Source organism: Triturus cristatus, chromosome 9 (genome assembly GCF_964204655.1).
Source record: "Triturus cristatus chromosome 9, aTriCri1.1, whole genome shotgun sequence".
Classification (NCBI taxonomy): Eukaryota; Metazoa; Chordata; class Amphibia; order Caudata; family Salamandridae; genus Triturus; species Triturus cristatus.
The window spans coordinates 1,032,556,778-1,032,582,561 of record NC_140592.1 but is presented as its reverse complement, the minus strand read 5'-3'; the positions used below and the strand labels follow the sequence as shown (position 1 = coordinate 1,032,582,561).

The following is a 25,784-nucleotide window of genomic DNA, read 5'->3' as shown; positions in this document are numbered from 1 at the left end:
GCCTCTAGTCCCAAGTGTATAGGGAGAAATGCATTATGCAGAGCTTGTGGGAAGAGGGGTCATCTTGCCAAAGCTTGCATGACCAAGACTCAGTTTGGTCAGATACAAGAAGTGGACGACACGTGTGAGAATGTTCAAGAACTCAAGTTATGTGTTGATGATTATAGTGATGTCCATATTTCTACTGAAACATGCCAGAACAAGGTAGAGTCATGTCATGATCATTTTATTTTAGAGTGTGATATTGTTAGAGTACTTCATTGTTGAACAAACCTCATTGTGTCATAAACTTGGACAAGCATGATGTTACTATGCTAGTCGATTCTGGGAGTTTGTATACGTTATTATCTATGGAGATGTACTCCAAGGTATGGATGGGTGAAAGTGATGTTGAGTCCTGGACCAAACCTGACATTAAGGCAGTTGGGTATGGCGGGAAAACGATTAATATTTTGGAACTCAAATGAATGATAATTTCATTTAAAGAAAAGAAAGTGTACGGGCGAGTATATTTGACTAAGCAAGGATCCAATCTATTAGGTTGGCGTCATCAAAAAGACTTGAACATTATTCTTAATCCCAATGCTGATGAACCTGTTATGTCTGTGGTAGTGCATGATGTTAGAACAACATACCAAACTAATTTGTTTGAAAAGTATCCAAAAGTTTTTTCTGAAGAGCTTGGTAAGCTCAAGAATTTTTCACACAAGATAATCTTAAAAAATAATGCTATCCCAGTTGTACATAAGGTGAGGAATTTACCTTATTTGATGAGACCCATTATGATGTGAACTTAAAAAGCTGCTTGCTCAAGGCATTTAGAGCCGATCGAGGCCTCTGAATGGTTGGCTCCCATTGTGGTCGCGCCCAAGGATGGTAATAAAATCCGCTTATGTGTGGACTTACGTGACTTAAACAGAAATATTTGGGTGGACAGGCAACCTCTACCCAACATTTCTGAGATGTTGACAGCTATGGGTGGTGGTACTGTTTTTAGTGTAATTGATATGTCTGCAGCATATCATCAAATTGATTAGATGCGAGTCAAGACATCTCACTTCGTTTGTCACACTGTTGGGGACATTTTGCTATTGTAGAATGCTCTTTGGCTGAGCTTCTGCCTCAGCGGTGTTTCAAAGGGTGATGGAACTAATTTTTGGAAGTATGGATGATGTCTTGTGTTTTCAAGATGACTTATTGATTGTAGGGAAAGACGATAAACATCATGACATTATATTGGATGAAGTTGTGAGAAAGATGGAAAACAATGGACTGTCCATAAAAAGGGAGAAATGTCAATTGAGAAGTAATAATGTAACATATCTGGGACATGAAATATGTAAAGATGGTATCAAGCCCAAGAAGAACATTGTTTCAGCTGTCAAGGATGCTCCTATTCCTCAAAATAAAGATCAGCTGAAGTCTTTTTTAGGGCTCGCTGAGTACTGCTCGAAGTTTGTCAAGGGATTTACTGAGATAGTTGAACCATTAAGGTTACAAATGAAACAAGCATTGGCATAGCCAATAGGTCTCGTTTTTGGGACCTTATAAGTATGATACCTTTAAACCCTTCTCTGTTTTTTACTTTATTGACTATCATACGCTCAGGCTGCACGCTCCCTATGAACCTTCAAGGGACGGTGTATACAGATCCGCCTCTCCGTCTTGCTCGCCTTCAACGCTCCCCGACCCCCACCCCACAACAGAGCGCGTCTCGCGGCCGTGCGTCTTGTACCTCCTGACTTCCAGTTTACCTCTCCCAGTCCGCAGATTGCATGCAGTGATTGCGGACTCATGAAATGCATACTACTCTGATCTGTGACCTTTTTGTGGTGCTAATCGGGTTCCTGCTATCATTATACCTTGCTCATTAATCATATTTCCTGCCGCCCGTCAGGCTGCCAGAGGTCCCAGGCCATGTCTCCTGCTACGGTGTGCGCGCTTTCACTTTCTTTTTTATCCCGAGTTTCGCGTCTCCTGGGAAGAGGACACGCAAGGACACCACCGGTAGGTTCATCCGCGTGCAAAATGGCAGAGACGGTGAGGGGAGGTACATGCTGAAAGCGGTCGCCCATTATTTCTTTTAATTTTCGTTACTTTTGTTACAATCGCGTCAACCACGTGGGTGCCGCGATTGCATCAAAAGTAAAGAAATAGGGGGAAAATGGATTTCTATTTATTTACTTTTGATGCAATCACAGCCTCCCGCGCGGGTGATGCGATTGAAACAAAAGTAATGAAAACGTATTCTCGTCTTCATGACTTTTGTTACAATCGCGTCACACGCGCGAATGCTTTAATTGTAACAAAAGTACATAATTACTGCTGCTGGGAGGGGCTGCTGTCCTCAGCCCCAGCAGCTTAGTCGGAGTTTGCAACCTCCTTTAGTACACATGTCAGACAGAGCTGGGCCTCAAGTCCTGCTCGCTTCTGTGTAAAGTCTCCTTGCTCCTTGTCCCCTGCTCTTCTTCTTAGCATTTCTTACAAGGTTCTTGCCATTCGAGTGAACTCGAACCTTTACGAATGCAACGGGGTTGGTGTTCTCCCCCCCCCCAAACCATGTAATAGTGCGCCTGTCTCAAGTGGTCGGAGGGGGTGGTTTCTCTGCCGCTTCAGTGTGTCTATCACAACTGGATTCGGCGAATTCCTTGGGTGTGTTCTGTGTTTTTTTTGTTTTTTTTTTAATTTAGATATTTTTACTCTGACCATTCTGCTTTGCTTCGGGGTCAGTGAATTCCCCACGAGTACTCATCCCGTCCCGTCTTTAAGGAGCCCATCCCTCTCTTGGTAGGCAGGGTTGCTCTGTGCTCACTTATGCCCCCCTTTTAGTTGGTGTAGGCTCCTTGTGACTCCCTTAGTCTATCTCTGCGGGGGTTCGGTAGAGGAGGTGCCCCTCTGTCTCGAGGTCGGCTGAGTAACCCTCTGCCACATGAATCTGCCCACCTCTGTTGTGCCCCGTGTAGTGCTTGCTCCTCCTCTCCGCTTCGCAGCACTGCACACTCTCTTCATCCTCCTTTGGCGGCTGCTTGTCCTTGAAGGAATGGCTTTGCTGATAACCCTGGATACTCTTTAAGTGGTTTTGCGTGATAAGTTCACCCGGCGATGCCCCCCTCTTCCTCCACTCACCTGCCTCCCGGCAACAACTGAAACTTTGCTAGGAGGTGACAGACTATCTTAGAAACGGTTCAAAAGTCACTCGTACAGCTACACACGAAGGGATTGTTCTACGCCGATCATATTTACTAGCCGTGCTGTCCCTGTACACAGACCATGCAGTCCGTGGAGGATTGAGGAGGGTGTTGCTGGTGATAGGTGCAACGCATCTACTATTCTGTCCTTGTGCACAGGCCATCCTATCTGTGGTGAGCCAAAGTGCACCTCACCCAAGCAGTGCTGCCCTAGTGCACTGGGGGGTGGTGCAGAGTGTAGGACTGTACTTTTCTTGTGCATAGCTCACATGGTCTATGTTTAAGGGTGGTAGGCCTGTGCACAGCAGTGGCGAAACGCAAAATGATGCCTCCTCCTGCTTCAAAGAATCACGCATTCCCAAAAGCGAGGCGGTCATTCCTTTTACATTAATCTACCTGTCTGATCTCTATAAAACACTACGTTTATAACCTATCAATCTATCAAAGTTGTAACCTATCAAGCATAGCCAATAGGTCTCGCCTTTGGGACCTTGTAAGTATTTAGCCTTGCAACACATTATCCTGGGTGCCAGAACATTTACTGTTCTTTATTGTGTAAAGTCCAGAACTTGTTGTGTGAGCAGCCGTCACGGTTGGTATAACAACTTAAACCTGAATTAAAGTATGAAGTGTTTTGTTAAACTTCATAAAGCACACTTGTGAAACCGTTACTGAATGATGCCACCTCCTGTGATGTCATGTGTGGGGGGAGGGGCAAAGCGCGGTTGGTGTCACCTACACTACCCCTATGGTTTTGGTGAAGTAATGGTTGTACATAAAGGATGTTACTGTTGGAACAAGAGTGCTTTTTTGGCAATTAAAATTAGTTGGGAAAACGTAAGCCATGTTAGCAACATTATTCAATAAAACTTTCTGCGCATTATTCAGTAGAATTTGAATTGTATCTTTCTGTTAATCTAAAGGTTACCAAAATTAACTTGATGAGGATGTCTTAGACTTGGAATGATGTGAAATACCATTGCAACTGCTAGAATATTTTTTTCTTTAATGGAGTATTGCGAAATACTTTGTTTTGCTGGTTTAGGAAGAGTAGAAAATAGCAACTTTCCAAAATAAGTCTAATTACTTGACATTTAATTTCTGGAAATATTTGTAATGCCAAATGCATTTCATTAGCTTCAACTCCCTTGAGCACATGACTATCACAGAGATGGAGACTATTAAGTCAACTGTCCTTCCTCATCCATCACTCCCAATTAATAACACAGCTTCATTAGTGTTGCATGAAGTAATGGCAGAACTGCTTTGGCTCCTAGCATCAAAGGCAGTAAATGTTCGGTGACTTGTAGTCTAAATGATGCCAACTTTCATCAGTACCAGGAAGTTAACTGCTGCTGCTATGAAAATCCGGATCCAAAATTACCCTATCTAACAAAACATAAGGGCCTTAGAGATGTCTCGAGACAACTGAAACATGTCTCTGAAAACCCACACTCCAATGATGCAAAAAATTAGTTTCCGCTCCACAATAATGCCAATCTGTTATAGGGCTGACTGAACACGTTACATCACAATCATGGCACTGGATCACATCACAGTTATCAGTGTTACAATATTAAAAGTGGTCACTTGCTATGTGTACTTTACAAATGGCTCCCATCTAAGCCCGTAGAACCTACAACAGAAGTGAAGGCATAGATTTGTCAAAGCACGTGCAAGATATCTCTGCGACATCCACAATTGCAACACAATCCAGGCAAATCCAAACTTGCCCAGAACCTGTGTGAAGTAGACACAGCTGACAGATCCTGGCGCAGATGCGCAGTACGCTTACCTTTAACCTCCTCATTAGTAAGGCGACTGTACGGGTTAAGTAGGAACTGAGTTAAAAACAAAATACCACTGTCGCCGCTGTTGTTTGCTCTTGCTCTCGAGCCGCTGGCGGCCAGGATACGATGGCACCCAGATGTGAGGGGGATTCGCTGGTCACCTGACCACGAGGACCGCATCTCCCTTTATGCCGATGATATCCTGCTCTATCTCACCTCACCCCGGAAGTCCCTCATAGTTGTCTGCGACATTTTGACTTCCTTCGGGAGGAATTCGGGACTAACCATTAACTGGGGGAAGTCATATCTGTATGCCCTGTGTGGAGACGTCCCGGTTCCCCCGCGGAATTGCCCGATCCAGATCGCCCGGGAGGGTTTCATGTATCTTGGGATTTATATCTCTACCGACCCAACGGTACGGTACAAGAGGAACCTGGTCCCTCCGTTGGCGCGCCTGCGGCGGGAGGTAGCGGGCTGGCGGCGGCTGCCGCTTTCCCTCCTTGGCCGTGCTGTGCTATTCAAAATGATGTCTCTTCCCCGTTTTCTCTATGCCCTGCAGAACACTCAGGAGCTGGTTCCGGCCAACTACTTTCGGGAGGTTGAGAGTCTCCAGCGCTCGCTGCTGTGGGACGGCCGTCCGCGTATAGCGATAGCAAAACTAACTCTTCCTTGGTACGATGGGGGTATCGCGCTTCCCGACATCAGAAGATACTATTGGGCCTCCCAACTGAGTGCGAGCAATCATGGAGTCTACGGCCCGGCGCTTAGCCCTGGCTTTGCTATGGACCGGTGGTTGCTGCGTGGGGGTGGCTACTATAGGGCACTTTACTCGAGGCCCCCGGCTGGGTCCCTCACGGGGCCGACCGGGGTGGCGGTGAATGTGTGGAAGACAGTCACGAACTCGTTGGGCTGGAAAGATAGGCTCACCCTCGCCACTCCGTTGTATGACTCCGATATGCTGGGGAAACTTTGGCACTCTAAGGGATTCGAGAAATGGGATCTGATTGGCATCTCCAGGGTGGGGGACCTGCTGGCCAAGGGGCGGATTAAGTCGTTTGACGAGCTACGGACGGAATATGCGCTGGAGGGCACGGAATATTTCCGGTATGCGCAGGTGCGCCATGCGCTGCGGTCGGTCCTCGTTGAGGGGGAAAAGGTGCCTGAGTCCTCTCCCTTGGAGGACCGGATCCTGGACGGCCATATGCCGGAGAGCACAATCTCCCTAATCTACAAAAAGCTTGTGAACGTCCGGACCGACCTCCTCCTGGGGGTGCGGGATCAGTGGACTAGGGACGGCCTTGAGCTGGACGATGAGGATTGGCAATACGCCATCTCCTCTCCTAAGGAGGTCGCGATCCCCGCCAGACTACGGCTGGTCCAGTGGTCCAGCTTAAGATACTGCACAGAGTTTATGTCACTGGGCCCCGGCTGGTCCATATGGGTTTTTCCGAGGATGGGCTATGTAAGAGGGGCTGCGGGATGGTGGGCACCTTTCTACATATCATATGGGAGTGTGGTGTGATTGCGGACTTTTGGAAGCGGATTCACGTTGTGATGCAGGAGGTCACGGGTATTGTACTGCACCCAGAGGCGCGGCGCTGTCTTTTGAATGTGTGGGGTCCCACAGATTATGACGCAGCGCAGACTCAATGGGCGACCCTAGGCAATATGGTGGCTAAGCGAGATATAGCACGACTGTGGGGCTCTCATAGCCCGCCCACCCTGGATGCATGGAAGGACAACATGGACTGGAGCATGTTTCGGGAGAAAACGGTGTATAGTGCACGGGGGAGGCCTAAGAAATGGCATAAGGTATGGGGAAGTTGGAACCAATATAGGGGGGGCATATGTCTGCCTCCTGCCATTGAACCACCAGAGGAGCAACTTTCCCCCTAGCCTCACTTCCGACTTGGGTCTTTCTGATGCACCTCCGTTAGAATGTTAGCGCCTCTGCTTCTCCCTCATCCTCCCGATCGGTGGCTTTGATTTGATGTTGGAAATGGGGCCGCGCCCCCGTTGGGAACTGGCACGAACTTGTGGTGTATACTGCCTTGCTTGTTGTGTGTTTATTGTAGGTAGTTTTCAAAAATGAAACCTTTGTCTTTATCCTGCATTAGAGCTATGGAGGACTTCATGTGTCGACTGATTAGCTGCCGAACCTCCGGGATGTCGGCTGAATAGCTGTGTATCTGACTTATACGAATAAAGGTTTTTAAAAAAAAAAAAAAAAAAAAGAAAATACCTAACATTTGAGGACATTTGCCTTTGATGTAGTCTTGGATGAGTTACACACCAAAAATAAATGAAGACGCTGCCCATTAAGAACCAGGAAATGACAACCGGGCCACGTCATGCATCGTAAACACACACTCCATAAACGTCATGATTAATGGAGCTCCTATTTTAATTACCAAAAGCTGGTCAATTATGACTAATAAAAAAAGAGCAACAGGAAACCTATTGAACATCCCGAGGTTAGTGACTGTCTGAAGTCAGTTTTTCAAATGCACACAGTTTTTTTTAAAAGGAGACACACGTGTTCTTGTTGAGGGCTTAAACTGTTCCTTGTAATTATTTGCAGAAAAAATATAAGCTTTGCACAGCAACATACGTATGCAGACAGATATCAGTCCCTCGTCTAGGCAAGTGAATGCAAACAGGAGTATCAGTACATAAAGAAAACACCATGGTGACAATCATTCCAATTCGAGCTCTGAAAAGGCCACTGAACCCTTTTATGTAATGCACAGAACAAGCTGATAGCACCATTATATAACAAGAATATCTGGCGGACTCGGATCTTGCATCAACACACAGCATTAGAAAACAAGAAGCGCGAGCAACAAGCATTAGCATAGCCAATAGGTCTCGCTTTTGGGACCTTATAAGTGTTTAGCCAAGCAACAGTTGATGTTGTTGCACAAAGGATATTGTGCTTCAACAGTGCCCGTCTTTTTGTGTATTCTGAGGGACCTGACTGAGAGAAGGCTGATAGGCAGTGAGTGGCCGGGAGGGGGGGGCGGGTTGTGTGTGCGCGGGAGGGGGAACGGGTTGTGTGTTTATGCATTGGTCATGAGGAAAGGCTAGGAAGGGAAGGGGGTTGCTACAGAGGAGGAGGGCTGCATGAGAGGGGGTAGTGAGAGCAGAGAGCAAGGGGGTGGAGGAGCATGCTGTAAGGCTTAATGAGCCATGAAAGAAAGGCAGATGGCGGCTGCGCGCGTGCACGCGCCCGTAACCGCAAGCTTGAGGCCAGCAAAAGCCTCTGGTAGCACTTTGAAAACCCACTTACTAAATGTCTCGCAGAGCAACGCATGCGCTGGCTCAGGCGAGACCTAAAAAGGAGTCATATTTGACTGGAATGGAGATTGCAACCATGCATTTAACAAAATTAAAAATGGTATTGTTAGGGCTCCTACTCTTGGTCATTTCAATGTCAGGGATAAAACTTTCATTACAACCGATGCCAGTGCAGTAGGGATTGGTGGTGTTTTGACTCAGTTGAGTAATGAGGAAGAGAAAATCACTGGATTCACATCTAGGAGATTACGCAATGCTGAGTTATCATATTCTGTGATTGAAAAGGAGGCCCTAGCGTGCTGTTGGGGGATAAAACATTTTAAGTATTTTGTGTGGGGTTTGCCATTTAAAGTCCGCACGGATCACAAGCCCTTAGTCCATTTATTCAAAGGAGGGAGAGGCTTGAAGGGTAGGGTTACCCCTAGGATTTCCAGGTGGATGTTATCGATACTTGAATATAATTTTGTGGTCGAATATGTCTAGGGACTAAAAAATGTGGTAGCCAATTGTCTGTCTAGAATGCCAATCGAAAGTATGGATACTGGTGTCGGTGATGTGATTGAAGAAGTGTTCAAAGGAAGTAGTGAAGAATTTGCTTTTACTAAGGAGGAGTGGACAAGTGCTATGTCAGATGATGAAATATTACAACAAGTGCTAAGTTGTGTCTCGCAAGGATGGCATGAAAATCTCATTAAGGATGCTCGGTTTAGGAACTACTACCACGTGGAGAGTTAGCTGAGTGTATGTGACAGAAAGCGGATGAGAAGGTGTCAGTTTGTGCCACCAGTGGGGCTAAGGAGTAGAATTGTAAATATTGCACATGAGGGGCATTTGGGAAGAAATATGACCTAAAGAAGAGTACGACAGTCATATTGGTGGCCGAGCATGGATGGTGACATAGAAGACGCGGTGAGAGAATGTTGTGCATGTGCTCAAGCTGATAAAACTAAGGTAGTTAGACAACCTCCTTTAGCATGAACAGCATTTCCTAAACGCCCGTGGGAAAGAGTAGCGATTGATTTTTTGGGACCAATTTCCAGACTTGATTCTCGCAACAAGTTCCTGATGGTTCTAGTCGATTACCATTCTAAATGGTTTGTGGTGGAAACTACAGAATTTGTAAACACTCAAAACTTTATTGATTTAATGGAGAGAGTATTCTTAAAATGAGGGAATTCCTAAAGTTCTGGTATCGGATAATGGTGTCCAGCTGGTGTCGAAATAATTGCAAGAATTTCTATGCAAGTTTGGAATTAGTCATGAGAGAGTTGCTATGTTTAGACCACAAGCAAATGATTTAGTTGAAAGAATCAACTGACTGATAACGGAGAACATTCAATTATCACTTGCTAATGGACTGCCATGGCGTGAAGAACTTAAAAAGCTTGTGTGGTCATATAGAGTGACGACGCATTCTATAACAGGTGTTTCACCATTTATATCTCTTAAAGGACGTGAGCCAGGAGTGAAGGAAGTTCTAGGTTGGTTAAAAGATCAGGATTGTGTGTGGGTTGACCAAAGTGCTGTGGAATACAGAGTAGTTAAGCGACAACATGCTGTAACTAAATATTAAAATGCTAAGAAAAGCGTTAACAGTCTTGATATTAAAGCTGGAGATTGGGGGGTTGTAAGGCATGGTGGAATTGTCATAAAGGGCGATAGCAAATTTTCTGCACCAATTCAAGTAAAGCCTGTAAAAAAAGAGATATTGTTGTTCTGTCTGATGGTTCCGCTTGGAGTACTGGTAACATTTGCAAATGTCGTGCTCCTTCGCCTACTCTTGAAAATTGACTGTTTTTGTAAATTGGAGCGACATTTACAACCGTTGTGCTTTTCCACTTGTTCTTGAAAGTCTATTGTTTATGATTTTTTTAATTTCATTATTGTTAGGAGTGTGTATAAGAAGGGAGATGTGTGGAGTTATCTGCATACATTAGAATGTTGATTACGTTGCTATGTTAGAATGTTATCCTTTGAATAGCATTGTATTGCTGAAAGCTGTGAAGCTGAGCTGGAGGTACATGTATCTACTCTTCAATAAAGATACCGGTCTTCCTAAAACCGTGTGGAAAGTGGATCTTTACACTAACCCACCTCTAAGTGGGCCACCCCTAGATTCTACATTATTCAACAATGTGCAATGCTTCAAAATCTTCAGTGAAGTTCTGGAAATAAACATCCACACATTATGAGCGTCCTCACTACATAGAATTTGTCTATAATACTATGGTAAAACCATTTACCAATGACAAGCGCCCAGACATCCACTGGTGGATAATCTATTATGAACAGAAGCTTTGGCTTTTCTCACAGATTTTGTGCAATCGGCTTTGTTTTTGTTTGGAGTAGTGGTGTGAAACTCCAAGCAACACTGGTGCCGGACAATTCACAGAACTCACTCTTGTCCGACAGGTGTTGAATGAATTTAGGGATGACAGGGAAGTCATTGTTTGTAGGCAGAGGTCCAATTCCTTAGCCGCCCCTTCTCTTTCCTCTACCACTGTCTTAGAAGCCTCCTCTGGAGAAGGCTCTCTGAGGCGGTCCTTCTTACAGTATCTACTGCTGTTGAGAACCAGGACATTATGGTGTTACTACAGCTTTAGCATTCCCCCACCCCCAGTGTTCCTGCCACAAACAGATTTGGCCTGTTTGAGTCTGGAGTGGCCCCGTAACTTAGGCTGGATCAGTGGTTTTTAATATCTTTTTTCCAAAGAGACTATCCGCTTGTTGACCAAAACAAGTGTATCCCATGAAAAGACATTGATGAATTGCTGTTAGTCCTTTGGACAGAATCCTGACACTCTGAGCAACGTATATCTTTTACAGATGACACTAATTCATCTCGCGAGAAGCAGTCAGTTGCATCTTAAGACACAATGTATGTTTGCTGTGGAAATTATTTCACCTTCCTGAACTAACTCCTTGCCATGCCTGTAATAAGCTTTGGGCAGATATTTAATGAGCTACTACATCTCCTCTCAATGTCCTTCCTGGAGAGGGTGCTCACTAAAATGCTGATGCGCCACTGTGTTGCTCCTCCACTGGTACCTTTTTTAATCCACATTAATTTTGTGGCTCTTCTGATCTGGTGGAAGAGTCTCTTTGGTTTCCTGTGCAGAGGCTCTCTTTCTAGCAGAGTGCACTGCTAGGCAATCCGGTGATATGAGCCCCCTGATGTATAGTGAGTCTTTAGGTGCTATTTTCTATGTTTTCCACCCTAGGTGTTACCACCCTAACTTACACAGACTCTTTAAAAAAAATGTTGTTGTGCAGTTGGTCACGCCTCTTTAGCCAGGTTAGAAACTGACATGACGGCTATGTTGGTCTCCACCAGGAAATCATCATCTTCCTCAACATACATACAATTTCACCTAATGGTGATATTTGCCCTTTGTATGACTGTGTGGTAAGCCGTTGTTTCATCCAGTGGTAAATCCTTCACTGGGTAGGGCTCAAAGGTTGTATCTCCCTGAGGGTCTAAATTGTAATCCCACCTGGAATCGTATCCTGCCACAACGGGGACAAGCTTTTAATAAGGATCTTGTAGGTCATATTGAATGCCCTGATCTGAATCAGTGTGAGTGGAATATAGCTGGGATAGTGAAGGTTGTGGAGACTAAGGGGGCAGTGGGGATAACACCTCATCATCAACTATTCCCAACAATGCCAAACCAAGTTGCATGGGGAGGGTCTCACTGTGATGTCTCATGCAACCCCCATCACCCGAGACCAGAACTGCTGTGTTGAAGGACATTACCCCCACATGTGCAGGTACGTCCCTTAAGCCCCGTTTCCACTTGTGCACGAATCATGGTAATTTATCACATATGGGTGGGGGGGGGGAGAGTCTGGGTCCCTTGTGATTGGGGTTAAAGGCGAGGGGTAGGTTGTGACTGGCCTTCAGCCAATAGTGTAGAAGTTAAACTTTTCCTTTTTCTGAAGTGCTGGATCTACCTCTTGCTGTGGTTGTCTAAGAAGTCTTCCCACTGATTAGGGGTGAATGTAATTTTTTCTTTGCCTCACATCAGGCAGCTCAGGCACCTGAAAGGTTTGGGTTGGTTTGCTCAGCTGCCTTTGAGGCAGCCATCATGACAGGTTTCTGAGCCTACTTTGGTGCCACAGTTTAGAGATGGTGTGGTCTGGCTTGGAGCTTCGTGCCCACCTTCTCTGGAGCCAAGATAGATTATCAGTGCTGAGCAGGCTCAGGGACAGTGGTTGAAACCGCCAATCTCTTCAGCACAATCTCAGGGCTCCTGACTTCATGACTCTTATTGACGCCGATCCCTGGAGGGAAAATCCTCAAATGGTGTTAAGAGGTATGAAAGCATTTGGTGCAGTCTGTGCCCTGTACATTTCTCTGGGTACTCTGAAGATTGCCCCTATTCGTAATCAAAGCCCTTAGAGGACACAGGCACTGAGCTCCCATTCCTTTGGGCCACCGAAATACCAGATTGGCCTTCCTCATCAAAGAGGGTTCTTTCAATGTCTTCAGAACTTAGGGTAGGCAAAGGATTACATTTTGAAGATTTTTCTTTCCATATCCCCAAAGTTAGATACTATGGCTTAAAGAAGGCAAATGTTAAGGGTGAAAACATGGGATTTCCTGTGGAGTCAGGTGTCAACCGGAGGTAAAACCGCAGAACAGCAGGTGTTGACAGAAGAGTGGGGACTTGGCAGGGACAGAGTATATGAAAGGAAGTAGTGGACTAGATATGAGGCAGGGGAGAGTGAGGTTCAAATGATGGATTGTGGCAACACAGGGAAGGGGAAAAAAAGAGGGCTAGATTAACTAGGAGGGACGGCCAAGGAGACAAAGGAGATTCTCTTCAATGATCAATAAAAGGGCAGCCACAATACAAGGTATTGCATTAAGAGACGGACCTTCAGCTCCTTTCGATAATGAAGAAGGGATGGGGCCTGTTAAATATGAATCATGATAAACTTGCAGAATGAAAAAAACTAGCCAAAAGCAGCTATGTGCAAAATGTTGCAAAGGTAGACATTTTCAAGAGATAGGTCATTATGAAGTATGGACCCAAATGCATATTCAAGGAATCGATTTTTTCCAGACGATGTCACCTCGTATTCACCTAAGACAATTAAAAAAAAAATCACTTTTTTTAATGCTGTTCAATTTTACCCGTTGTACATCAAGCTGCCATTTCATGTGAGACTGCCTTACTTGGGAAATATTTTTTGTCATAATTAAGAAAGGCAATGTAATAGATCCCAACTTTCTGTGGAGCTACCCAACCTTTCGGCAGTGAACATTTTATTTTCATTTGAATTTACCATTCTAAAATGTCAGACCCCATTAGGGAGTGGTAAATTAAATATATTAAAAAATGCATCAATGTTTAAAAAAAATAAAAATACAAATATAAGAGCAGCATAGAACTCCAATAAAAAACAAATATTTTGAAAAATGCAAGGAGGGAATCTAGTGGGGAGCAAAGAGAGAGGGTTACTGGAAGAGCTGGGTAGTAGAGGGAGTTTCTAATAAACATACATACACAGCCTGGCAGTAGGGGGGGCAACAGATGAACTATGGTAGGGGAGCAAGACAGAGCATGGCGGCATGGGTGTGAGGGTTGGTAGCAGTAAGAGAGCAAGAAAAACAGATGCACCGCCCAGGACGTGCTGACCTAAACACAGAAAATCATCTCCCTAAAAAAAAAAAAAATAAAGTTATGCTCCAGGGGAGGGACAAACACAAGAAGAGGAAGGAAATTCATTGAATTAACAGCAAGGAAATTAAACTGACAAGAAAGCCAAGTAAAGGAAAGCAACTGGGTGACCCTTATCCGAATATTGGTATTGTCCACGATAGCACTTCAACAAAAGATAGCGAAAAGCTGTCTGTTGAGGGCACCTAAAACCCCAATCAATAAGCTTCCATAGAGAGGCACTTCTGGTGAGTGAGACCACACTGCTCGTTTTCACCCAAGTCAATTAAAATGAATTAACAAGTAAAACAAAACTTTACTGCAAAATAATTCTCTATATAACACCATTCAATTTTTAACCATTGCGCATCAGGCTGCCATTTCACGTGAAACTGCCATCCTTAGGAAATATTTTTGTGATGAATAACTTTTTGCTGGATAGCTTCTATGGGTAAAAATCTACTTCCTCAGGGAGGAAGACAGCTTTCCTAATATATATTTAAAAAAATGAAATACTGTGCCCTTTAACGCTCTCACCTTTCTGTGTAGTTACCCAACCTTTTTGGCTTTATATCGACAAAATGACTTATACAATTTATTTTACTACCGCCCTTAAACTGCTGCACCAATATTAACTAGATAAAAATGCTACAGCACACAGATTGAGCTTAACAAATTTTGCGAAGACTATTCACGCTCTTTTTTAATATATTTCAAAGTTACTGAACTCACTTTCAAAACTGTATTTCCCAAGGCTTTAAGTGTATGTGTTTTGTCACATTACCTAATTAAATGTAGCGATGAGAAAATGATAAAGAAAGGGAGGGACAGAAGGAAGCAATGGGAGAAGAAAGGAAAAAGAGGATGGAGCAGTGGAAGTTAGTTGATGAACAAACGTAGCAAGATGGAGGCAGGAAGCAGTTACCTCCGACAGCAGTGCCTGGGCTTTTTTCTCTGGCAGGAGTCTAAGTCCAGCAGTAGCCATCAGCACCACTGGTGTGCTCTTCCAGTGACTGCGAGGCACGGAATCCTTGGCGATTTCCAAAAGCCCTCGAACACTCTCTGCACACTGCAATAAAAAACATAACACCCAAAAAAAGGCAAAGTATCACTGGGAGCTCTGTTTAGTAATGCAGTCACCTCTTGCTACAGACACTATCTTACGTGCACTCCCATCTTCCTCAGGTACGCAGGGTTTTTCTTCCTTCGACATGGAGTCATTGCTCAACCCAAAGCTCTTCTTGTTCCACATATTCTGCTCTAGCTGCTCCACACGTCGTTTGCTTCTGCTCCACACATTCTGCTTCCCTCTGCTCCACAATGACATGTAGTCATTCCTAACCCATACATTATGCTTCCTTGGGTCCAGACAGCCAGCTCCACCTGACAGACAGATTCTTTTTGTTCCAGACCTGCATCTCATTTCATTTTAGACATACTTCCCTTGGCTTCAGATATGCACCTTCCTTCTGCATAATGCCAGACGTCCCCTTACATAATCATACATTTCCCAATTGCGCCCCATGCCCACCGTCACATCCACACAGCCAGCCTCACTGCTCCACACATACAGATTCCTAAGGCTAAAGATATGCCCCAGCTATGATGTAGCCCCCTCTGCTGTAGACAAAGTCCCCATTGTTGCCCTTATCCACCCCCAGGTCTGCAGATGTAGTCATCCATCAGCTTCACACACAGTACACACATCTACAAGTTGTTCAATGGCATACTGTCCTTGACAATATATCTACAAATAATCATCAATTAAACATTCTCATCTCCCAAAACATAAGAGTGGAGTGTGCTCCACAAACAATCACTGCTTACATGAGCACAAGACTGTACAGTCTCAAGTGTAGTTGTATGTTCACGTCTTACCTGCTCAGGTTGATCTACGTAGGCAGACAGACCAGGTTTGACAGACTCAAAAACCTCTCCTTCCAACTCAGGAGGATGCCCTGAAAACAACAAGAAAGGGGTAATTGGCTTCCACCAGCACTAGAATACACCCAGAGGTGAAAAAGCATACTATGCAATCAACAACAATTAAGAAGACTGCATACTAAGGATGTACTGTAAATTGAGACCATGCGAAATAGACCAATAATGGATGAGGCAGCAAAATCATCATTTTAAAATAACAAAAACACCAGAAGTGTGTGCATTGTTGGGGAGACTTAATACCACCTATTTTCTAAAAACAAAAAGAGATAAATCGATAGTGGCTGCCCCAACCCCATCTAATGTAGAATCTCTGACAGGCACGGAGGATTGAGTTATGCTGTTCGTTTAAAGTTGTTAATGGTTAGTTAGTTAAATTTTCAAAGGCATCTCGGTAATTGTCTTAAATTGCTTACTTTTTTGTAAGTATGAAATGAAAAAGTGTGATTTTTTTGGGCCGCTAAAGGACGTTAGTTAAGTTTGGTAATGCTCTTTCTGGTAAATAAGCTATCTAACCGCTTATTATTTATCTTGTGAATACCTCAAGGTGCCAGACTGTATCCACAGAATTTTCTCAGCTATTCTTTCTCATGTCTGTTTGTGGCGTTGTGTGGCTCCGCATCGAGTCTGTTCTGCCACCGAAGTGACAGCAAGCCCCTTACATAACCACCACCTCCGTGCGCTGACGTCAGTTCTTTCTGATCTTTATCCCCGCTGTTGGACGCAGAGCACTTAGGAATCACATTCCGCCAGTGTGCAGAACTCTAAATTGGAATCTTAGTATGGCCTAGATGTGTTAATTCCACAGAATGGAATGGAGGGTGGGTTCAGTGAGGAATTTGCTGTTATATAGAGTATCAGCCAGAAAGAGTGTTGCCAAAGGTAAGGAACTTGTTCTTCTGATAGATACTTCTAACTGCAGATTCCTCACCTTGTGAATAAATAAAGAAGTACCCCCGTCAAGTGGTGGGTCTGTGGATCTGACAGGACAGACCAGGCAAAATGCACTTCCTGCCAGTCCTGGCTATCAAGGCAGTAGTGCTTCGTGAACTGACACCTACACAGCAGCCTGGCAGATGTCAAAGATATTCACACCACACACCAGCGCAGTGGTAGCAGCCTTCACTCAATTGGAATGAGCACATAAGACTTCCGGGGGCTGCTTCTTGGCCAACCTATAACTGTACATGATGCAAAGGACAATCTATCTAGAGATGGTCCTCTTCTGTATCACTTTCCCTTATTCGCCCTAGAGAAGTTCACGAAGAGCTGTTTATCCACCCGATATTCTCTGGTGCAGTTAATATAGAAGCTAAGGTCCCTCTTCGGGCTGAGACAAAGTTATTCTTCATCATTGGAGGGATGAGGAAGGGTGAAGAATACTAGTAGGGTAAGGGATTGCCCTATGTGAAAGGGTGTGACAACCTTCAGAAGAAAAGCACCTTTCAGACGAAGAACAAGTTTGTACGGAAAAAAGTGGATGTATGGCTGCTGGACTAACAGAGCTTGTAATTCATTAACACACAACAAGCTGTAATTGTGTTGACCAATGTATGCATTGGTTCAAATGGTGCATACACGAGTAAAGTGAGAATCAAATTGAGGTCCCACTGCAGCATCAGATATGGTGTTGGCAGGAGCATATCAATCAAATCTTTTAAGAAATTCATCACTACAGGTGATTTAGAAAGAGATGGCTGATCAGGTGGATGTAAAAAGGCCGAAAGGGCCACCAAGTAACCTTTAACTGTTGCCACATCAAGGTCTTGTTGGTCTAAAGAAAGACAAAACAATAGTATGTCAGCTTACTGTGCCTGCAGAGGCTGAATGTGGCAGGGGGAACTTTGCATAGCGTTATGCATAAAAGGTTTTGGTGGATAGATGCCTGGCTGTCAGTGAGACACCCAACACTTCAGGAAGAAAAGCGAAAGCAGTTAACTGTTGCCACTCAATCTCTATGCATCTTCACATATGAAGTTGTAGGTTGTGCAGGCCCTTGCCCTGCTCCTGCAACAAGAGGTCCTCCTGAAGGGGCAGCCGTATTGAAGGACATATACTCATGGCCAGATTATGCACTCTCACCCAGTCCAAAACCACTAGGATGACTTGGGCCCAGTCTTTCCTAATATTTTTAAGAACTCTGGGCAGAAGAGTTAGAGACAGGAAGGCATACAAGAGTACTGAGCTCCATCTAACGCAAGGCATCACCAAGCGAGAGCTGCCTTGGGAACTCCAACCTGTAGTGACTTGGACACTGCGATTTCTCTGTGGTGGTGAAAAGATCGAGCCAGGGTTCTCTGCATTGCTGGAAAATGACTTGTGCCACTCCTGAGTGAAGCCACTATTCATGAACCGCTAGTTCGTTTTGACGATCAAAGATCCTGCCAGGTGATGCACAATCAGGGAGATGACCAGAAGATTTAGCCACTCCCAAAAGTACATAGCCACCCGACCCCACTCCACCTGTTTTGTTGAAGTAGTGATGTCTATGAGCACCTGCACTCGTTCCCCCCTTGATGGGCGAGAGGGACATATTTATTGCCAAGCGTATCACCTGCAGCTCCAACAAGTTGATGTGGCAGTGGGCTTCCGTCAGAGACAGGAGTCTTCTGGTCTTCACATCTCCTAAATGACCTCCAACAATGCATCCGTTATGACCCTTCGGTCTGGGTGGAGTAGGGAGAGGAGTCTGTCACCGGACCAACTGAAGTCTAGCAGCCACCACTGCAGTTCCTTTGCCGTCTCCTCGGACACATGGATGTGGTCTGACAGGTTCCTTTGGTGTGGTGACCTCTGAGACTTCAAATTCTTCTGCAGAGCTAGCAAGTACCATCTGGTGTGGTTCACAAGCAGGCTGGAAGAGGCCAAGAAGCCTCTGTGCCACTCTCACGGATACCCAGGTCGAAGGCTGAAACATCAGGATAATAGCCCAAGTGTCCTGGACTCACTGGGGTGGAGGAAAGGCTCAAAAAAGCACTGTGTCTAAATGCCTCCATTGAAAGGCAGCCTCTGTGAAGGAGACTGTGTGACTTTGGAACTTTGATGGAAAGACCTGACTATGTCAACAAGTTAGCAGTCATCTGGAGTTGGTTTATGACAGTTTGAGGCAAGCCCACATTTAGCAGCGAGTCATGAATGTACGGGAAGACTAGTATTAATGACTTCTGCAGACTGGCAGCGACTACCACCATCACTTTCGGGAACACCCGCAGTGTACTGGTAATGTCGAAGGACCGCACCAAAATCTGAAAGTGCTTGTGACCTACCCAAAACTGCAGGTACTGTCTGCAGCACTGCAGGGCTGAATAAGTTCAGAGGGAAAAGGTCGACAATAGGGCAGAGTCCTCCATACTGCGGCACCAGAAAGGAAAAACGGGAATCGTAACTAGTCCCGATCTCTGTTGCAGGAGCCAACTCTATGGCCCCCTTGGCTGAGTGAGCTTGAACCTCTCCTTGGGAGTATGGACTGGGAGGCATTTCCGTGTTGGAGGTGCGGGGTGTATGGTCAGAAAGAGGGCGAGAATAGCCGTTCTGGACAATTTGGACCACCCACTGGTGGGATGTGATGTTTTCCACATGGGAAGAAACAAATGATGTAACCTTCTACCAGGCGATCGGGCACTGCTGAGGATAAAAAACAAAGTGGTTAATGCAGCGGCTACAGTGGGGATGGGTGGGGGTTTGGGTAGGCTGTTGCCCCCGAGGGTCAGAAAGTGGACAGCCAGATCCCCAGCCTTTGCTTCAAAAGGCTTGGGAGGACTGTTTAGAAATGGTCTGATGCTGCCTCTGTTGCAATCCCCATCCCAAGCCTCGAAAGGGGCAAAACTGCTACAAAACCTGCAGTTCAGGCGAGGTATCCCAGTCTGCCTTGTCTCTGAAGAGAGGGGTCCCTCCAAATGGCAAGTCCATAAGAGATGTTGCTCGAAAACCTGGTAGAGCAAATCCAACACACAGGTTACAACTGCCCTACTCAAGCAGTTACTGGTGTCCAGACCCAAGAAGATGGAGTACTTCGCTAGGTCTTGGCCATTTTAGATAAGGCATTAAAGGTTAGGCTGGATGTCATCTCGGATGGCTGGCAAAATGTCCACTGCCACGTCCCGTAACACATGCAAGTATCTCCCCAGGATGCAGCTGGTGTTTACTGACCTGAGTGCAAGGCTGGCCAAGGAGAAAATTATTTTAGGGAATGACTACATGTGTTTTGACTCTGTCTTGCGCGGTGACTGGAAATGCATTTGGTTTTAATTGTTGTGGAGACCTTCACCATTAGACTCAGGAGTATGGTACTGAAGGAGGAATGCTTGGCCGCCTTGCAATCTGCCTGTTGTCTGATGAGCAAGATCCTGACTTTCCACAGGTGTCCAGCAGTGTGGTAGGAGAGGATCTTGAGATGTCTGTCCAGGCTGTAGGACACCGCAAGGAGATTGGTTTTGACTTCAGTAAACGGTAATGTAATGTCTAAGTCCTACGTTGCTCTCATTATAACAGTGGCAAAGGAGGCAGATTACTCTGTAGCTGTTGCTGGGGTAGGCTAATAGAGGCTAGTGTGTCAGGGAATTTTCTTTGTCATAGATTTCACTTTCATCATCATTGCCATCAGGGTCATTATATTGATGTGGCAATATCTTGGGAGCAGAGTGGAGACATTGCTGAAGTGTTGAGACCTCAGTGATGATCCTATGAGTCCACTTTCTGATACATACTTGTGTACTCCACTTAAAAGTGATAAAATTCGAGGCTTGCAAACTCATGCCATTCTCCTCCAACTACTAGTCCTCTGGGAACTTTCAGAAGGATCGAGTTGAGGTCCTCAAGGTCATATACTGCAGCAAAGGGGATTGATTTCATGGCTCCAACTTTTTTCATAGGTAAGCACTCATCTGCTATGCAAGAGGTTTGTGCCAACTGGTCCTGGAATAGAACGCGACCCATCAGCAATATTTTCTGCACATTTCTGTTTGACTCCTAATCTACTACAGAATTTCCTGGCTCTCCCCCGGTTTCCTAATTTATGTTTTTCATGTAGAAGGTGTGTCTCCTGGAGAAGAGAAAAAGAAACAATTGATGGACGGAATGCAGAACAATGCAAACATTCACCCCCAGTCACAAGAATCTGGGTTTAATCCATCATTCTTTTGCTCCCCATGCCAGCCCAGTTTTGACCCAGCTATATGCAAAACAGTCTTGACCCTGTGCCTCTTTGGAACAGTCCAGATCGAACTGCCTAGCCAGGTCCTCCCTGGACCGGAAACAAGCATCCTGGGACCGTTTTCAGGGCATCAATCCCCCCTAATGCAACCAGGCTAGCTTGAATCCAGTGGCACAGTGAACATGGGTCCCACGTCCACTTAGGGTGACAAACGCAAAATAAACAAGTGTTGGATGGAATGCAGAACAATGCAAACATTCACCTCCAGTCACAAGGATCTGGGTTTAATCTATTATTCTGAACAGGGTCGAGATTGATTTGCATATGGCTGGGTCTGAACTGGGGTGGCGAAGTGAGCTAAATAACAATGATGGATTCAACCCAGATCTGTGACTGGGGTTGAGTGTCTGAAAAGTTTCAGCGCTCCATCCATTATCTCCTAGTGTTTGCTTTGTTTGCCCTAAATTGGCAGGGTATGCCCAGACGTGGGTCCCTTGCTCACTTTGTCACTAGAATCAAGCTAGCCTGGCTGATGAGGGGTGTTACCATGAAACCGGCCCCAGGATGCTTGGAGCTAAAGAACGATGATGGATTCAACCCAGATCAGTGAGTGTCTGAAATGTTTCAGCGCTCCGTCCATTATCTCCTTGTGTTTGCTTTCTCCTGGAGAAGAGCCATGTCTACTTTATTCTTCTTGAGAAGACCATTTGCTTGTTCAATTTCTATTTGATGCACCATTTTATTAGCAGATAAAATAATATATCTGTTTTGATTACCAAGCATCTATCGAGGATCATAATGTAGATAAAAAAATACTATGAGGACCCAATCACAAGTTGGTCATCTGAAAACGTTTTTTTGCTAGGAGGTTGGAATGTTCAACCCAGTCTCCCAGCTGGAGTGTCTGATTGCTCTGTTAACAGGAACAGGTCTTGGTAAGTACAGTGATAAAAGAAACATGGTACATCATGTCCCTGTCTCCCATAGTTGGTCATACTCCTATTTTCCATTCCTGGTCTCCCCGGAGGTCCTCTACTCTAGCATCATCATTGTTTATCATTTCAACCATTGGTTTGAGGTGGTCTTGTTAGGCACACATGGTGATGCGGACTTGGGGTCCCCACTATTACAGGGCAGCAGAACCACTGCAAATTTACCACGCGATACAAATGGTCTGCAGGCTTTGTGAGCGAGCGACGAGGGTGGTACTCCATAGCAGCACCAAATGCACCAACACTTGAGTTGTAGGAGATTTAGCCAGTTGCACAGATCACACAATCAATGGCTATTGACTACTGGCGGGCAGGGGGCTGCACTACAGTAGATGACCTATACTCGGCGGACTGCTTCATCACGTTGCAAGATGCAATCAAGACGTTCAAACTGGGATGAGGGAAATTTCTCCAATATGCCAAAATAGCGGCGACTGCACAAGATATATGGCCGGGATTCCCTGAAGCTCCGGAGCTACAGCGGCACTCATCACACTGTTGTAGATGGCAGGAGGACAGACTCATTACGCACCTACACTGTGCTCTCCGCATGGATAGACCGCGACCTCTCCTAAAGATTGACACATGGCGCCAGTTGCCCATCACACCTACCAAATGGGTACGGATCCACAGGGAAGTACAGGAGGTATCTGTGAACTCAAGATGTAAATTGCTCCAATATAACTTCGTACACCATACATACCTTTTGCCCAAACTCTTGGATACTATTTACCCAACTAAGAATTCCATGTGTACACGTTGCGGAAATGCCCCGGCACATTTTGTCCACGTCACGTGGTCCTGTCCTCAAATAATTCCCTACTGGTATGAGACAAAGCTTCATTTGCATAAAGTCATGGGCTTGAACATCCCCAGAGAACTCAAGCAGTGCCTGCTGGGTCTGGTTACCATCAAGAACAAGAAAAACTGAGTGGAATGTTCGTCATACTCGGTCAGACGTTAGCTAAACGATGAAAAGCGTCATATGAGACGACCTACTACCAGACTTCTTACACGCCTGGGGGACCATGATTAGGGACTTGACTGCTGACACTCCTGGTGCTCTCTCTGGATCCGACATTACATCGGCCATATGAAATTGAAGACATATAGTTATGATCATTGGGGACACTGACACCTGGGAGGGAAGAGGAAGATCTGTAAAAAATGGGGACGAAAAGACGACACTAGACAAGCTTGTGACCCTGGATGTGGAACAATGTGGCAGTAATGAGGAACATCGCACTGAGAACAAGAAGAGAAGGGTTTGTTTTTTGCTACATTACACGCACACAAAAAACCCACAAATGTTGTTCCTTTGTTTATTAGATGATTAAGATGCTATATTTCTATTGACTTTAATGGCATTTGATATAATGCAACACCACAGCAAGGTTGATTATTCATTTCAAGGTATGTTTATTGATGCATCGTGATGGTCCTTGGAAACACCTTGCTACACATCTTGCAGTAATATAATCTGTGTCAATGTATTAGGTTTTCAAAATGCCAATAGAAAAATATTTTTTTAATAAATTGTTTGAGGGTGTCATCTGAAGCTTCAGATCTATCTTTGCCAAAGTGGCAACAGGATTTCCATGATTTCTTTCCAATTTTAGAAGTCCTAGTAGCTATTCTTGATGCAGACTATAATCAAACCCATGGCAAAATCCAATCATACCCAAGGTTTCTCTCCTGTTGTGGTTGGGTAGCTTCTGCAAAGTTTTTTTCTTATTCAGGTCTCTGGGAGCCATGTCTTATAAGTACCCTTTTCCACGGCCTTCTCAAACAGTTTTTTTTTTCTCGTGGGTGAGCTATAAAACCCTTCTCTTTTTATGCATCTCAAGAATATTAACAGGATAAGTTTGAGCTAGGCAAGATTTTAGAGCTTAAATCGAGGGTAATATTTTCCCTCTAGATTATTTCAGGTAACTATGGTAGCTATGGCTTCAGCATTCTGGGTACAGTATTTGTAGCATTCATAGTGCTGCAATTCAAAGTGTCTGCCGATATGCCAACTTATATTGAGGCGTTTATAACTTTTAAACACCACACCACAGAATGAAACTACAGATGGCATGAGTTCAGAACTATACCGCCCAGCTAGTATTGAATCTCAAACACCATCACCCCTGCTCACAAATCTCAACAGTGTCTCCATGTGCAGGAAACAATTAAGTTCAAAAGTCTCAATTTGATCTACAAAGCTTTACATAACTGCATTACAAACTATCTTTAATCTTTTTGTTACCTACTTTTGGAAATTTGCACTTTCTGCAGGTACCCTGGATATTTTTTGCCCTTTTGCTGAATCCTATTTTTGTTGGCTGGCTATAGAGCTATGTGCACTATACTCCTGCTAGCCAGTGGAAAAGGTGATTGGGCTCCTCCTTTCAACATGGTAAAATTGGTATACACCTGATTGATGTATTTAATTTGCCTAGAAGTCCCCTGTATATGGTACCAAGTGTACACAGGGCCTGTAAATTAAATGCTACTAGTAGACTGCAGCACTCACTGGGCCATCCAATGCAATGGCACTGCAAACAGCCTGGCTGTGCAGGTTTTAACTGCCAAATCGACCTATCAAAATAACCTTTTAAATATTAATTTATCACCCTCGAGCAGGCCTAATCACCAACAAACCGGGGTGCATGGTATTTAAAAATAGTATAGGTAAACATATAATGTTCCACATGTCCTTACAGTGAAAAATCTAAAAGCTATTTTCACTGTGAAAAGGCTGGCTGCTTCCATAGGAAAGCAGGGGATTACTTTATTACACCGTATAATGATTATTTCAGTTTGGTAGCAGCTAGAAACATATTTCTTATTAATAGTTTAAATAGAATTTAATGTTAAAGTCGAAATTTGACTAACTATGAAAGAAAAGTTACCCTTTCACTACCTAAAGCTTTGAAGGCCTTTTGGTGACGTCCAACTGCCACCTGGCTGCTGATAGCTCCCCCACTGTGAGGTATGAACTGCTCCCAGGACAGGGGCAATGGGATTTGACTGTGGGAAGGTGTTGCCCTCCTCCTGACAGGATGGCCTGGGGGCTGTACCCAGCCTCTTGGTGCAGTTCAAAAAGGCCTCACCTGTCACAGGCAAATATAAGTCAACACCCAACACTGCACCCTTCTGTTGTCCGCCGAGCCAAACTAGCCCCATCACAGTGGGTCACATGTTGACATTAGTGTGCCAGATTCAGTTAGAGTGTCACGACCTGCTGGACAGGTCTGCTAGGAGTTTACATTCAACATTTGGGGCGCACTTCAATGGAGGGAAGCAGAACGGCAAAAAACGTTGTGTGTATCCACTGTCTAGTAACGGAGAACTACGCTTTTATTTTACTAGACATCGGTCTCTGACTTTGTTGGGGCTACAGGGACTGTTTAAAACTAGATTTTTGAGTTAGCTGCGGAAGGACACTCTGATTACCATAGAACACTCCACACACGCACACGCACACGCACACGCACACACACACACACACACACACACACACACACACACACACACACACACACACACACACACACACACACACACACACACCCCCCCCCCCTACCCACCAACCCAGCCAGTCCTCACAGTACATGTTTAGTGTGGCCGAAGACTTTGGCCATCCTGAAAATGCCCAAGGTGGGTGAGGTTAGTCCAGTGAACCTTTACCCCACCTGGTTAGAGCGTCCCTAGGGGGTTAGATCAGACTGGACTGAACCTGATGTCAGCAACAGGAGAAGAGCATTGAAGGA

The 25,784-nt window shown here is 44.9% G+C and overlaps 1 protein-coding gene across 4 annotated transcripts in view; it reads right to left on the bottom strand.

Moving 5' to 3' along the window:
- Nucleotides 1–25,784, bottom strand: part of ENTPD5 (ectonucleoside triphosphate diphosphohydrolase 5 (inactive)) — a 407,636-nt gene that overhangs the window by 152,644 nt on the left and 229,208 nt on the right. For all 4 annotated transcript variants that reach the window (XM_085626780.1, XM_085626778.1, XM_085626781.1 and 1 more), the window contains 2 exons: nt 15,820–15,899; nt 14,867–15,010 (listed from right to left, as the gene is read on the bottom strand). In XM_085626780.1, coding sequence (XP_085482906.1) covers nt 14,867–15,010; nt 15,820–15,899 — 224 coding nt within the window. The remainder of the gene's footprint in view (nt 1–14,866; nt 15,011–15,819; nt 15,900–25,784) is intronic.